Raw genomic sequence first — 16,642 nt, 5'->3', positions numbered from 1 at the left:
AGTCCCAACAAATCTTTAGCAGTTTCAATAGATGCCCTTCCTCAACTGCTCTGCCATGTCTCTACCTAAGAAACTAGCTCTTCAGAGAAGTACAGCTCCCTCTGTGCAATCTGAAATATCTTAACATGCCAGAAAAGTTTAACAGAAGAGCAATATATCCCCAAACAAAATAAACTAGGGCTATGATTCGCAAAGAAAGTATAGTAATTTCATTTTGTTTGATCTGTAATTATAAGATTTTAAATATGATGTCTCCTCTTACCCCTTCCCTTAAAGGTTGATCCCAGAATTCATTAAGGGCTCTTAATGAATTCTTTTAATCTATCAAGTGGAGTCCCACAATACCCAACATGTCTTGCTTCCTTTGTATTTTTTTGATGTCATATCTTCATTCCCGACATGCTAGAAATAAAATCAATGGTGGTGGTCCATTTTCAACACAATTCATTTAACCCTGAGTGGCAAATTACCAGTAGCTTGTTTGCATAACAACTTGTGGATGAGACGAATTTCATGCATTGAAAATAAACAGGACTGATAAGAAAACTGGACTGAAATAAAATGAGAAAATGTGTAGAAACAAAACATATGCCCAGAAGTGTATACCTGCCCTCCATAATGAAAGACACTTCTAAAATTTAGCCAATATCAAGAGCATGTTTAATTAGGTGACATGTGGGAGAGAATGTAAACTTTATAATAATCCAACCAATGAGGAATTGCTGGAAGAATTACCACATGCTAGGTATAAAACTGCTTTCTGTAATCTCCTATCAGACACCATCTTGAAAGACTGCTCTTTCACTGACCTTTCTATCTTCGAGTTTGTCCTTTCAGCTTGGATGGGTGAGTATGTTTTTCACATAATAGAAACCAAGTCTAGATGAGAAGGCATGTACAATGACATTTTGTAGAATGTGGGCTATAATTCAAAGTTTTAGGCCCACCCAAATCTGCTAAATTTCCATCTCAGACTTCCAAATCTACAGTTAGAAATATTCCAGAAAATGCAAGAGTAAAATATCAAATGTATATACAAGATGCAGGCTACCCAAATCAAGTTTTGGGGGGGGAGGGGATAGGATGGGGTTGGAGGAATGTAGGAGCTGGGGGGGGTAAGGGATAGGGGAACAACAACATGGGAAAGAATAACAATGATTGACTAGTAATGTACTCATTGCCTTACTCTTGTAACTGTAACCCCTCTGTACAGCAACTTTTCAATAAAATAAAATAAAATAAATAACATAGAAAAATCAATGGCAACTCTGATTAGCACTGAAACTGTCTGCCTGAGATCTCTCTTTCTCTTCCTGTCTTCTTCCCTGCTACTCACAGCACAGTGCAAATGAAAAGCATATGGTCCAGCAATCAGCACAAAGTCCCAGGGAGAAAACATGGAAGAAGTCCCATTCCATAAAAACTGCCCTCCCATAGGACCCTATTTGACTCCTTTTGGGACTCCTCTTCAGAGTGTCAGTGTGTCCTTATTTTCTGCAGTTTTCCTTTCCCTGTCAAGTAAACTTGCTCTGTCTGCTAAAAATAATTTCCTGCCTTTCACTTCTTCAATGCACAGAGAGAATGACTCCATATCCTCAAATGGCATCAATACCAACTGGTACAGATTGAAAACAGCAAATGATCATCTTTAAATATATACTGAAATTGTTTTATACTGGGTAATAGTCATCCATTTCTAAGAGGAAAAAAATCAATTAGGAGATCCTCTCAAAGACTAAACTCATGTTTTATCTTTGTAGTTGGTAATATTTTTCAATGCATTACATCTTTTATTAGCATATGGAGAAAAATAAGACACTAGGGAAAAGGGGACTCACCACTTCTTCATGTCTGCATTTTCTCACATTAATCCCATTTATCTGCAATGGAAAGAAAAGCATAGTGTCATGTATTACAAATTGACTTTGTATGTTGGTTGCATATGAATAATAATGACAAGATGAGTACCTGTAAAATTGCATCCCCAATAAAGAGCAGTCCCGAAAGTTCCGCTATGAATAAAAAAAAAAGATTGCATATTGACTTGTTTCCTCTGACAAATTAAAGAATGTATTTTTAATTAAATGTAAAACTGACAGATTTAAAAAGTGTTATTTGGCTAATATTTTAAAGATTCACTGAAAATTGGAATTCTAAACAATAATATGATTTGGTTCACTTACATTACTGAAACTCATACAGTTTTATTTAGTCTTTTTAAAAATTTAATTCTAGTTTTATCTTAGAATTACAAAAACATCATCACTTTTAGTTTTCTTATGTATTTGTAACTAGAATATGTCTATAGCATCCAACCTATCAGCTGTGGCAGGAGTTCCAAGGTAGTTTATGAAGATTACATTGTTTTACTGATTTTATTTGAAGTTTAGGAATGAAACAACTTCTTTGTATTTGTTATTGTATTTTCTAGAAGAAGCTTCATAAGAAGAACTAATTGGATAAAATTGTGCACAAAAATTGAATGAAAAAGTTTTTGGAAATATCTTTACTACGTACTTTCAGCCTTAGTTTTGTTCCTCTATTTACCAAAACAACTGAAAAACTTTGCTGTCTTCAAATCATACAAGATCACATTGTGTTCTTACTTTGACCTAGATTCCTTTCTGTGAAAAAAATGTCTTCTTAAGGAGAGGTAATTGGTGAACTCAGGAATCAGATTCAGGCATACTTACTGCTTGAACTGGAGAAAGTCAATCCCATCCTAGATGGTGAAGCAACCTAAATAAAAAAGCTGCACAAAGAAATAGCTACTAGCCAAATACTTACTTCTCTGTTCTTTGGAGATTTTTGAAATGACAACTGGAATGTTATGCTCTGCTCCTCCCTAGAAGGGAAAAAAATCACATATCATATTTTAATTCCCTTAAGTGCAGCATTTAATTAAGAAACTACCTAGGCAGGTTAAATAGACTTGTGTAAGCTTGTAGGTAGGAATGTAGGTAAGTAGGTAGTACTACCACGAAACTATCTACTTATTTAGAATATTGCTGAGCCATCCAACAATTAGTAACAATCAATTATGAAATGATTGCTCCTCAAAACAGAAAAGACTGATAAAGTCTTCAGAAACAGTATTTCTTTTGTCCTAAATACCTATTTAGGAATGCTATCTGATGTAGCAATTCTTATTAGGATTCCTAACACCCTATGATTATATACTTTGATGCTCTGGCTAAATGACTATACATGGTCAATGGAACATTCTCCTAGTTCAGAAACCTTTCTGAATGCTACGTGACCAGAGAAACATTTATCTCTAAGAATAGATAAAGAAAATTGGGATGCATACATGCATGGTGGGAATAGATCATCTGCATTTCCCAAGGAATATTAGACTCCTCTTTGTGTGAAATCGCATGCTAAACAACTTACATAGCAAGATTCAACCTCATATGATTTAATAGTGATTTTCCATTGGACCGGATATGGTGGGGAAAAAAGACAAGCAATCTAAACTTATGTAAAGGAAAACAAATAAATTCTTAGAATGGTATGAAAATCCTGTTGCAACATTACAGACATGAAATGCCTGAAAGCAGTAGTTGAAAGCTAAAATGAGTAAACTAAAGAATATGTTATGATCCATTCATCTACTGAGGGGCATCTGGGTTGGTCCCATATCCTAGCTACGGTAAATAATGCTGCAATAAACATAGTTGTACTGGTAGCTTTAGTATGGTCTTGTTTGTAGTACACAATGGAATTTTATGCCTCCATCAGAAAGAATGACATTGCCCATTTGTAAGGAAATGGAAAGAATTGGAAAAAAAATATTAGTGTAGTAAACCAGGCCCAAAGAAACCTAAACCCTATTGTGTAGTCATGGAGATTGGAGGGCAGGGATGGTATGGGAAAAACAAAGGAGGAGGCAACAATGCTTGATAAGAAATGTACTCATTACCTTGCTCATGCAATTGTAACCCTCCTCTGTACAGTATTCTCACAATAAAAAACATTAAAAAAAGAATACATTATGAAAAAAAGAAGCTTAGTGCTTTTTAATACAAACAGTTAAAAAGATAGTCTAAAGGACACTGGTGTGGTATGCTGAGACTAGGTGATCCCCTCAGGATCCCATAGTGCAGTCCAAAAATTACTTTAGAACAGTTTTTCCACATGTATATCTACTGAGTATAGCTAACTATAAGATAGACAACAATTGTCAAGAAAAGTGTGAATATTCAAATTTTTTTTGTTAATTAGAGTGGCTTCTACTGCTAAACTAGTGAAAAGGAAGATGACAAATACGATAAGTTCTACTCATTTTGAAACTGAAATTCATTATTCAAAATGTATTTTTGTTTTCCCTCCAACTCATTATCCATACATGCCAACCTCACTAAATCTAAAGAAAGCCCCTGGCACAGACTACAAAGATCCCAATTATGGTCTTGCCTTTTAGTTTACGTGTATCCAGAACGCTAATCCTGTTTAACATGAGCCTGCCTCCCATCTGGTCAAAGAGACAGTGAGGGAATTGACACTGTGAAAGAAATTTACTGTGTACACAGTAAATTCTGCATACTGGGGAAGTTAGAACCTAAAGGTGGGTGCTTATTTCACTTTAAGATTTATTTGAAATAAGCACAGGCATTAAAATAAGGCTAGAACTAGTCCAAACTAATATATATGACTCCATTTTCAATCATCTCTCCTCATTATTTTCCTATAATACTTATCAGCTTCGAATTTTCTGATATATAATATTTATCAAACGTATTTATTGATTTTTCTGAATGCTATTTATTCTAAATACTTTTTATCAGTTTCAAACATTTATCACTTAAAATATTTTTCCTTCCCTCATCCTTAATTTTTTGCTTGTTTTGAGCATTAGTGGAACCACAATGCCTGGAATAATGTCTTATTATGGTTGTTGATACTTCCTCAAAATACATGGAAATTGCAAAAGCTATTTGATCTACATCTACACATTTTAGAAGAAAAAGCTGGTTAACTTAAATGAGCCATCAACCTGGTAAAGATAATATGAAAAGGTGAAATAAGTCAACTATGGAACTATATCAGGACAGATAGATGAGGAGACCTGGAAATTATATTATTTTTAATGAATATCAGACCAGGCTCAGAAATTAAGGACAGGAAGCAAACTGAAATGGCAGGTAAGTTCCCCTTCTTCCACACTTCCTTTTTAATGTTAAGCTTAAAATATAGGATGGGCTACCTAAATGTGCTTTCTCCTTCAAAATGGAGAACAATTCTGGAATGAGCACAGACAGGAAGAATGAAAGGCATATCTGAAAAAAAGAAGTTCTGAAGATAACCTGTGTTTTAGCTGGGACTTGGGTATCTTCTAAACTGGCAAAGCAGAGTGTTTAAGACCCATTGTAACAATGAGATGTACAAGACTCTATGTTGAAAAATGAACTTTACAATTTAGGTGGGGGTGGGGAGGGTGTAGTTGTGGAGGTGGGGGGAAGGGATGGTAGGGGAAAAACAAAGGAGGAGGCAACAATGCTTGATAGGAAATGTACTCATTACCTTGCTCATGTAACTGTAACCCCTCTGTACAGTATTTTACAATAAAAATGTATTAAAATAAAAAAAGAAATACACTGTTAAGGGAAATGGTGGAAAAAACTAGGTGCTCAAGGACACACACATGGTTAAGGACATTTCAGCCCTTTAGGATTTGGAGAGTGTGGGAGGAGTTCATGGTAATGACAATGGGATGACCTTAGGGAAAAGATCAAATGTGACTTGATTGACTTGATATACATGGTTGCCATCTCATTGCAGTATATGTATGGGATGTATGAAGACTTAGGAGTTTGTTGAGCACAGGACTCAAGGGGTTCTACTGTGAAGGTACTTCAGTTTGGTTAGAACTGTCCTAGAGTTTCTCTGCCCCTAGAGAGAAATTCTAAAACTGACCACAAATTACCTCTTCCCCCAAGGAGGGAGGAGTGAGTCTTTGGGAAGTACTAAGGTGAGGATAGAGCATTACCTAAGGTGTGACTAGAAGTCAATTTTAGCATTCTTTCCCAGTAGCTAACCTGTCTCAATCTTACTCATCCAGATCCTTAATCTAAGGATTAGAAGTTTTACACTGAAGTGTAACTGTCCAGTTAAAACTATAGAAAAGCTATAGATATGAGCAGTCATTTTGAGTCTTTAACTTCCAGATCCTATGGGGAACTGTCTCTCCCTACTGTCTCTCTGTTATACTAAAATAGATCTTTGCAAACTCTGAAATTCTTTCCGAGTGGATCTCAAGGACTTGTGATTTTGCATGAAAGCAAAGGAAGCACTCATCTATCCTCTGATGACAAGACCATAACTCACATAGCTGAGCAGTGATGACATTATTTATGACAGACTTGATTGTGGGAATTCCCTTCTTCTGGTTTTACAATTTACAATTGTATCTACTTTACTATAAATGCAGAAGTTTTTTAATGCCTACATTAAATGGGGGTGAAAAGTAGGTAGGATTGAAACCAGCTATCCATATTTAAGTGTAGGTTAGCCTGAAAGTCACTTGGAAACATCCTGTTTTATCTCCTGAGTATGGGTATTACAAATGTACACATCATGTCAGCTCCAGATTCTCACCATCTGAGGTGACCCCATAACTCCCATTTCCCCTCCACACACAGATAAAGCAAGGTATAAGAAGTAACTACTTCATGAACATTTTCCTTCCTATATAAAGTTCTCCTAATATTTGAACAGCTTGATATATCAACCATGTTTTTCTTTTTCCTTTTAAAACAGACATTTGGAGCTCTGAAGTTTAAAACTAATATCAGAAAATAGCTTTATTGATTAGATAACAAAGTCTGAAACAAAAATTAGAAGATAAAATTGGAACTTTAAATGACTCTACCTTCATTTGTTGGACGAAATGTGAGGGTAACCTAGGCCTATTAAAGGTAATTAGATCTAGTTTAAGACTTAAATTGGGAAATTTAAAGTTTCCTAGGTAAGGGTAATATAATGTCCTTGCTTGCTTTAAAACAGGCAATAAGCTTCCAATTATTCCTGAAACCAAAATTAAGATCCTTATCAGTCCCTTGTTGCATGGTTTCACAGCCTAGTTAGGTTTCAGCTAGGACTCTCAGCTCTATGAGCACTAAAAGATATCAATATTTACTGTCTCTGTCTGGGATGAATTTTGCCTGCCCATATTTGAGACTTGGCTAAAATATTCCTAAGGCAGGCAGGCAGGCAGGAAGACAGGCAGGCAGGCAAGCAGGCAGACATCTATGTCTCTGACTTGAAGTAATCCACTTTGTAGCAGTGAATTAAGTCTGTGATTTACATTAGAATTTGATCAGCATGTTCTTTCTATTAGAGTATGAACAGCCAGGGATGAAGTCAGCCAGAGCTTTCTTCATCATTTTCCCAAGACATCCCTGGCCCAAGGAGTGTATTTGTGATCATAGGTTTGGAAAGTGTCTGGATTAACCTAATGGTATTCCAGCCTATGATAGGATCCAGGATTAGGAAAAGTCATACATTTCTGCACAGGGAATCACAGATATCCAAACATGCCTCATTCCAATGTGTAGTGTCCTTTGTTCAAAACATAACTGATGTGGTAGCTAACTTCATAGGCACAAGGCTATGAGCTCCATCTAAAACCTTTGGAGAAGTATCTACAGGATGATTTTGCCAGTGTGATTGTGAAATACAACCAATCAACCCCAGTATCCTGTTAGAGCACTGGAAATCTTGCCAAATAAAACTTTTTGGTTTAATATTTTTATTATAGAAAAAAAACAAATATATGGACCTCAAGATTTACTCTTCCAGTAATAAGGAAGTTTCTTATAAGCAGATAAAAACAAAGTAATTCCAGTTCAAAGCTTAAATTGACAGATACAAGGATCATCTAGAAAATATGCGTTGAAAGACAATGGGGAGAACAATTATCTATCTGAGAGTCATCATCAGCTACCAGAATCACCTATTTTAGTCCTTCTCATGTACAATATGACTACCTTTGTAGAAAGGTCCCCAATAGGGCATTCCATAGAGACAAAACAGGCTGAGATGGGAAAGAATTGTCCCTAAACTGATTGGAAAGGACATGGAATATCTTTTTTTCCCCCCATCGTGGGGACTGAACTCTGGGCCTGGGCACTGTTCCTGAGCTCTTCAGCTCAAGGCTAGCACTTTACCACTTGAGACACTGTTCTACTTCTGGCTTTTTCTGCTTATATGGTGCTGAGGAATCAAACCCAGGGTTTCATACATGCAAGGAAAACACTCTTCCACTGAGCTACCTTCCCAGCCCGTGGAATATCTTCTTGAAGTGAGGAAATATCCTAAAACTACACAGGCATGGGAGGTATAGCTCTGTGGCAGATGCTTGCCTAGCAAGCATAAGCCTCAGTATCAAAAATAAAGAAATAAGTAAAACTAAGTGAACTATGATTACTTGTATATGTGAAGATACAAAATATTATTGAAGTCTACACTTTAAGTACGTAGACTTAGATGAATTATATCGAGTTATTTAATACAAATATTAATGGTCCTTTGAAATGAAAATTTTCTAGGGATTTTAAGTGATTCTTGGGAGTAATCTGAAATCTTGAAAGTAAGTTTGAGTATCTGTCTGTGAACTTCTTGTGTTTACATTTGAAAGTGGAGGCAGACTGAATTAAAAGAGTCCACATTTGGAAGGATAAGATGAATATAGATTCATGTATCTACTTCTATCAGCAGGTGATATTTATAGACTTGCATAAAAATTCCTAATACATTTTAAAGCTGGGATTAATATAATCACTTTGAAGGTACACTTGGATTTGTTAAATTTGGTACTATTCATACTGACTCTTGATATTAAGAAATTACTTCCTTAATTCTGGTCTTTCATATCTGAAGAAACAGGATTTTCACCTTCTCTGCCTTGTGACTATGATGAAACACAAGGATATTAGATACTGCAATGCAAATCCTAGCTGTGGTGAAATGGTGACTCTAAGGATGCTCCAGACAAGAGGGATAGACATGGATACACGTCTCCTAGAAGGGCCATAGGGGAATGAGAAATATGACCTCAGAGCTGAGAGAAAAGCAAGCTCATGCTGGTGGAAACACAGATGCTATTGGGACAGGATCAGCTTGCATGGATGCAGATGACCCACAGGACAATGCAGACTGCACCAGAGAGCCTCATGTATCTGACACTTCAAAGAAAGCAGTGCCAGTGTGTGAGCAGAGAGGAAATACAGTTCTAAATTAGTAGAGCAGAGAAGAAATACAGTTCTAAATTAGTAGTTTATGTCCTTTGGTCTAGATGTGACTTTTGTAAATAGAAGAGCTTGATTTCCTCTTGAAAGGCAAACAAAACACAAAGCTAATGCAAGTGGGAAAAAACATAAGTTTTTGACTTCTGAGAGATTATTTGAACAAAGAAGACAATAATGATAACAACCAGGAGATCACAAAAATGACCCACAATTATAGTGTATATGAGAATGCCTACAAAAGATAACCAAGAGCACAAACAGCTTTAGTGCACGGGCTTCATGCACAAGTTGCAAACATCTCTTAGAGGACCTCTAATGCCCACAGGAGGGAGACAATTTTTCTCCTTGAGGTTTTAGAATAGGGGCTTACATTAAAATATTATTTAAAAATAATAGTGGATCACATATGTATATGTATGTATGTCACATCCCCAAACTTCATCCTGTAATTCTGCTTCAGTTACCCATTTGGCTATAGTACATTTTCTACATACAACTGCAATATGGGCACAAAATTGAAGAAATGACCAGATACCAGTGCCTCATGACCGCAATCCTAGCCACTCAGGAAGCTGAGATATGAGGATCAAGGGAAATATAAAACGAGCACAAGTAGACAAATCTGAGACTCTTACCTCAATCAACTAGCAATAATCTTGAGTGGAGGTGTGACTCAAGAGGTAGAGAATCAGCTTTGAGTGAAAAAGCCAAGCATGTAGCCCTGAGTTCAAGCTTCAGAATCCTCTCCTAATTCCCTGTCTGGGAGTAGGCTGCTCCTATAGGTTAAGAGAATCCTACTGACCCAACTTCAGACTAAAGAAAATAATTTATCTAAACCTGGGTGACATGAATACTCAAGCAAGAACGTAGCCTATCTCTGACCCCTCCTTGTCAAAACCTCCACCTTCAGCAGCAGGGTTACCGCTGTCCTCTGAGCTCAGAGGTCATCCCTCTGTTTCTCTTTTAATCTTGTCCAGAATAGACATGCATACATAGGTTTTCTTTCTTTCCATGCTAAATAAATCTTTTATAAATTGATAGAATTTTAGGCACTTAAAAGATTAGTGAGCCTAGATTAATCAGAGATTCCTATGTAAATCTGAATGTTACCTATGCTAAAAGTTTTGGGTTACCACTCCACATTTAGTATCTAATGTATATGCACATCATTTAAAATACTATGGCTTTCAAAGTAGAGTCTCAGATTTTGTAAGAAAGTTTCTTAAGCTTAAAATAAAACGAAATTAGAATAATACTACATAGCAGTTGAAGAGAAAGGGAATGAGATCTTCAAAAAGTCATATCAAATCCATAGTGGCTCACTATAATTCTAGCAATTCAATGCTAGCTGGGATCTGAGGATAATAATATAGTGCCAGACTGAGCATGAAAGTCCCTGAGACTCATATCTCTAATTAACCACCCACAGGCCAGAAGTAGGGTTGTAGTTGAAATTGTAGAACACTATCGTTGAGAAATAAAGTTCAGGGACAGCACCTAAGGCCTGAGTTCAAGCCACAGGACCAACACACACACACACACACACACACACACACACACACACACACACACACACACACAAATATAATACTTTTCCATTTATTTCTGTTGTTTTCTTTTATTCTGTGGGAAAATTGAGATAAGAACATTCCTCAGTGTGTCCTACATCATGTTCTGATGTTAGCCTTTCAACAGAAGATGCTGAAGTCCAGAATCAAACTGTAGACTTAAAACTATCTCAAGCTCTAAGCCACCTGCACATGGGAGTTCCAGGAGTTTCAACATTGTCTCATGTGAGAAGAAAGTCTAAAGCTACAAGCCAGTGGCCTGGGGCTGCAGAGAGTGAAAGAAGAATGTATGGACAATGGTAGCCACTATGCTGATGATGCCTATACCTACAGCCATCAAGGCACCTCAATAAAGCAGTCAGATAAACTCATACTGGCATCTTCCTTGCAGTGTTGACTATCAATCACAGCCAGGATTGCAGCCTGGATGTTGAAGGATTATCCCAGACATAGGCTCTGAAGGCAGGGAAGGCCCATGGCAATTGGTTAGTAGAACATAAAGCAAACTGGCTGGCTTTGGTTTCCAGAGTGCATGTTGAAGTATTTTGTTTGTTTCAGAATGAAAAGAGCTTCTATTACCTGTCAGTCAAGTTTATAAAAAAAGAGAACTTCATCCAGGTGACTCATGCCTATGATCCTTGCTACTAAGGAGGCTGATATTTGATGATCCCTACTAAAAACCAGACCAAGCCGGAGAATTTGTAAGACTCTTATTGCCAGTTAACAAGTTATAAGTAGAGCTGTGGTTCAAGTGGTAGAGCACTAGTGAAAAGATAGGGGACAGAACTCAGGTTCCGTGTTCGAACCCCACTAATGACACAGAACAAAATGAAAGGGATTTTGGAAATTTAAACTGAGTGTCTGTTTTCTGAGTCAATTAAATATTTACCCTCAGATCTGTTGGAATCTTGACTATCAGTGAATTTCTTCTCAGTTATTTAACACAACACTTCCTTCCATCTCTAATGAGACCATAAGAGTTTAATTAATACTTCTTACAACAAAACCTCCCACATGTGTGTGTGTGTGTGTGTGTGTACACACACACACACACACACACATACACACACACACACACACACACACACACACACATATATACACACACATACCACATTTTCTTGATCCAGTCATCTACTGAGGGGCATCTGGGTTGGTTCCATATCTTAGCTATGGTGAATAATGATGTGATAAACATAGGTGTGCTGGTAGCTTTAGTGTGATCTTGTTTGTGATCGTTTGGGTAAATGCCCAAAAGTGGGATTGCTGGGTCATAGGGGAGGTCTATGTACAGTCTTTTGAGGAAACTCCATACTGCTTTCCAAAGTAGTTTAACAAGTTTTTCCTCCTACTAATAGTGTAGTAGGGTACCCTTTTGTCAACATACCCCCCAGCATCTGTTGTTATTAGAGTTCTTGATTTTAGCCATTCTAAATGGGGTGAGGTGGATTCTCAGTGTTGTTTTGATTTGCATTTCTTTTATGACTAGAGAAGTTGAGAATTTTTTCATGCATCTATTGGCTCTTCTTATTTCCTCTTCAGAGAAGTCTCTCTTTAAGTCTTTAGCATACTGTATATTAATCAGGTGGTTATTTCTTTGAAGATTTGTTGTTGGAGGATTTACTTTTTTGAGTTCTAAGTATATTTTAGATATGAAGCCCTTATTTGTTGTATGGCTAGTAAAGATCTCACAATCTGTGGGCTTTCTAATGATCTTGCAAGCTATACCCTTTGTCATGCAGAAGCTCTGCATAACAATCCCATTTGTCCAACCTTTCTTTGATTTGTTATGTTTCTGGGTCTCCATTAAGAAAATTTCAGCCTGTGCCAAGGAGCCCTAGAGTTTCTCCTATTCTTTTTTCTGGGGGGGGGTCTGGTCGTGGGGCCTAAACTCTGGTCCTGGGCGCTGTCCCTCAGCTCTTCAGCTCAAGGCTAGCGCTCTACCACTTGAGCCACAGCACCACTTCCGGCTTTTTTCTTTTTGCTTATGTGGTTCTGAGGAATCGAACCCAGGGCCTCGTGCATGCAAGGCAAGCACTCCACCACTGAGCAACCTTCCCAGCCCAGTTTCTCCTATTCTTTCCTGTAATGTTTTCAGGTTGTCTGTTTTACTTTGAGGTCTTTAATACTTTTGGGGATGATTCTGGTCCAAGGTGATATATAAGGATCTAGCTTTAGTTTTCTTTTTTCTTTCTTTTTTTTAATTGTGAAAATACCTTACAGAGGTATTACAATTACATGAGCATGGTAATGAGTACATTTTTATCAAGCAAGAATTGTGCCTTCTTCTTTGTGTCCCCTTCTCATCCCATCCCATCCTTTCCTCCCCCCGCCAAGTTGTAAAGTTCCTTTTTCAACATAACGACTAGCACAAATCATTGTTGCAATGGGTCCACCTGTATCCCTATTTACACAACTAGTTTTTTCCCTTCCCCTTCACAAATTATACCAACATCAAATACAGTGAAAACAGGGCTTATACCGTGGGGGAAGGACATACAAAGCAACAAAGAAATCATCTTATAAATATGTTAGAAACAATAGCAAGAAAGAAAAACCATTTGAGTCCTTATCTTGGGGTTCATTTTGCCTAGCATCAACTTACCTGACCGTTTCTGCTTGTCTCAGATGTATACTAGTTATTGCAAATAAGGGAAACCGTGGGAACTATGTTTCTTTGGGCCTGGCTTACTTCATTTAATATAATTTTTTCCAAGTATTTCCATTTTCTAACAAATGGGGCAATGTCCTTCTTTCTGATGGAAGCATAGAATTCCATTCTGTATATATATAACATTTTCTTGATCCATTAGTTTTCTACAGGTGGTTAGCCAATTTTGCCAGCACCATTTACTGAAGAGGCCGTCTTTCTTCCATTGTATTTTTTTAGTTTTTTAGCTCCAGAAAGAATGACATTACCCCACTTGTTAGGAAATGGAATGACTTGGAAAAAATTATATTAAGTGAAGTAAGCCAGACCCAAAGAAACATAGGTCCCATGGTTTCCCTTATTTGCAATAGCTAGTTTATGTCCAGGATAATCTTACCAGATAAGCAGAAAAGGTCAAAAGCTATGCACATATGACCATATAAGATGGTGTTAAGCAAAATGAACCCCAAGATAGAAACACAAGAGGTTTTATCTTTGTTGCTGTTGTTTTTAATGTACTTATAATGTACTATGTGATCTTTTTATTTCTTTTGTATGTTCTTCCCTATTGATATAATTCCTATTTTCATTGTACTTGATTTTCGTACCCTGCATCTGGTTTATACATTTTTCTAATTTGAGGAGGGGAAAGGAAATAACAAAATGCTAAAACAAAGATACAGGCTGATCCATTGTAATTATGAGATATACAAGACACTTTGTTAAAAACAAATTCTACAACCTGGGTGGGGGCGGAGGAAGTGAGTGGGGAGAAGTTGGAGAGGTGAGGAGGGAAGAGATGGCTGGCTAAAAACAAAGGAGGGGGCAACAATGCTCAAGAGGAAATGCACTCATTGCCTTACTCATGTAACTGTAACCCCTCTGTACAGTATCTTTACAATAAAAAAAATAATAAAACCCTCCCATATGTATAGTAGTAGTTAACTGGAACACTTAATGTTAAATTTTTTATATATTTATGACATAGCTATATTATTAGTTCAAATTGCTCCTGAAACAAATTAATGATTTGACATTAAAATGTTAATTCTTCACTGAGCCTATACTGAATTCTAAATGTTCATTAGATATAAATTTCTAAATTCTCAGACTTAAAGAAAACAGTACTATTGAACATAATAATTTACCTATTAACATATGACCAAAAAGGAAACTGTAAAGCAAGATTATTTAAAATTTTTAAAAATTACAAATTTGATCTACATAACCAAAATGAAAAATAGTTTTAAAAATAGAAAAGAGAACTTTGAGCCGGCTGCTGGTGGCTCATGCCTGTATTTCTAGCTGCTCAGAAGGTGGAGATCTACAGCATGAAAAGTCCTAGAGATTTTTATCTCCAATTAACCACCACAAAACAGAAGTGGATCTACAATAGGGACTGATAAATCAATAAACCAAATTAATTCTAAATCAAAATAACATCATTTATTTTCTGGTTATAATATACTGTGTGGCACTTGTCATAGTTCAAATATCACATCTATAGCCAACATTATGAGTGGTAAATATGAATCAAAATGGTGAGCTTATTAGATTGAAATTATCAAGTAAAAAAATTGTGATGCTTTCAAAAAAAAACAGTTAACTTTTATAAATCATTTAACTGTGGCCTTTCAGTGCAATTGTGTTACAGGGTATCAACTCTAAGTAGATAGCAGAAGGACCAAACAGCAATAGACTCTCTTCTGAAATGGCATCCGAGCCAGTCAGGAAACAAAAGTCTCAAATAAATGAACTGACCATTAACTATTAGGTTTGAGTCTTGGATTTTCTAGTAACTTTCATATTACCTTTAAAATACTTCACAATCCCTCAATAAACCTTGTGGTTAAGATAAAAAGAAAGAAACTATGAAAATCAAAGCAAAAACTATGTGCAGAGTGATATAATTTCCCTAGCAGGCCTTGTCACAACACCTTCATTTGTCCTGTCACTTTTTGGTCTGAGTAACAAGTAGAATAAATACAAAATATATTTGTAAACTAAATGCTTCAGAGGTAACATTCTCACTGCTGACAAAATAATGCTTAGGTAACAGTCTCATCATTGACATAAAAATTGCACATTGATATCTTTTTTAGCTCATTTCCACAAAGTTGACTAGAGTTGATTGATTTTCATGAAAAGTACTACCTTTTGACCATACTGAATTAAATCCAGTTAAGATTTTTTTACATGTGTCTTGGAGATGTAGAAACCTATTCACCCTATATAAGAAAATACCCAAACAAGAATGCCTAAAAGAAGTCAACTTTTGCTTATAAACACAAAGTTGTAAGTTTGCTATGAGCATTAATGTTTTTAGACTAACCCTTCAATTTTTACATAATGTCCTCTCCTTTTAAAAATTCTCTTATTTCATTGAGGATATACTGCTGTTGTAGTCCATCTCCAGTGGTCAAATCAGATTCAACAATAAATCCCTTGCAATATTGTAATAAATAAACTTTATATTGAAAGAAGAGATATAGGGATTTCTTTAATAAAGATCAAACAAATTTAAAAAATGAACATGATACAATGAATTCAACAGCATATGACCATGCTGGCTATCAGCTATAGTAACATTAATCTTAGCTCTTGTTCCATTCATTCTGGAACAGCATTTTATACACTGATGGACTGAAGGAAAACATGTAATATATCAAATATTTTAAAAGAAACCACATAAAAAAGCTAATACTTTATATTCAGTAACAGGTATGGTGAAGCTCCCAAAACCGTTCCTAAAATATGTGGAAAAAAGCTACAGGTATCTATAGTTCCATGAGAATGTACCTAATTTACAACCCACACTGAGTATTAAGAAGATTGCTTCATAGCCATCCTTGTCTAGTTATGAACCAGAAAACAATAGAATAGACAGATATCTGGCCTTAAGGCTCAGCCTTGCAAATACAGACTGAAAAGGGGACTACCTTGATGCTCAGTCCAAATCCTCCCACTGTCTGTCTTCTGATCGTCACCGTTCTTTCCTGAAAAACAGGATTTTTAAGAGTGGTTAATGTTTCTAGTTTTGAGTACATTTTCATCCTCTGGGTTGTGCTTTTTTTCTTGAAAAAGAAGAAAAAAAGAAGCTGAAAAACTTTGGTAGCAGGGAGGATTCAAATCTTACAATTAATGAAATATTTTATACTTTTAAAATTAAAGTTCAG

The 16,642-nt window shown here is 36.2% G+C and overlaps 1 protein-coding gene across 6 annotated transcripts in view; it reads right to left on the bottom strand.

Annotated features, from left to right (window-relative positions):
* Sntg1 (syntrophin gamma 1) overlaps window positions 1-16,642 on the bottom strand; it is an 807,695-nt gene that overhangs the window by 254,167 nt on the left and 536,886 nt on the right. For all 6 annotated transcript variants that reach the window (XM_069990696.1, XM_069990699.1, XM_069990700.1 and 3 more), the window contains 4 exons: window positions 16,406-16,462; window positions 2,788-2,845; window positions 1,969-2,012; window positions 1,839-1,880 (listed from right to left, as the gene is read on the bottom strand). In XM_069990696.1, the coding sequence (XP_069846797.1) occupies window positions 1,839-1,880; window positions 1,969-2,012; window positions 2,788-2,845; window positions 16,406-16,462 (201 nt within the window). The remainder of the gene's footprint in view (window positions 1-1,838; window positions 1,881-1,968; window positions 2,013-2,787; window positions 2,846-16,405; window positions 16,463-16,642) is intronic.

The sequence above is a fragment of the Dipodomys merriami genome, unplaced genomic scaffold (assembly GCF_024711535.1).
Source record: "Dipodomys merriami isolate MVZ:Mamm:240054 unplaced genomic scaffold, mDipMer1.0.p SCAF_4, whole genome shotgun sequence".
In the NCBI taxonomy this organism is placed as follows: domain Eukaryota; kingdom Metazoa; phylum Chordata; class Mammalia; order Rodentia; family Heteromyidae; genus Dipodomys; species Dipodomys merriami.
This window is presented reverse-complemented; position numbering and strand designations above follow the sequence as displayed.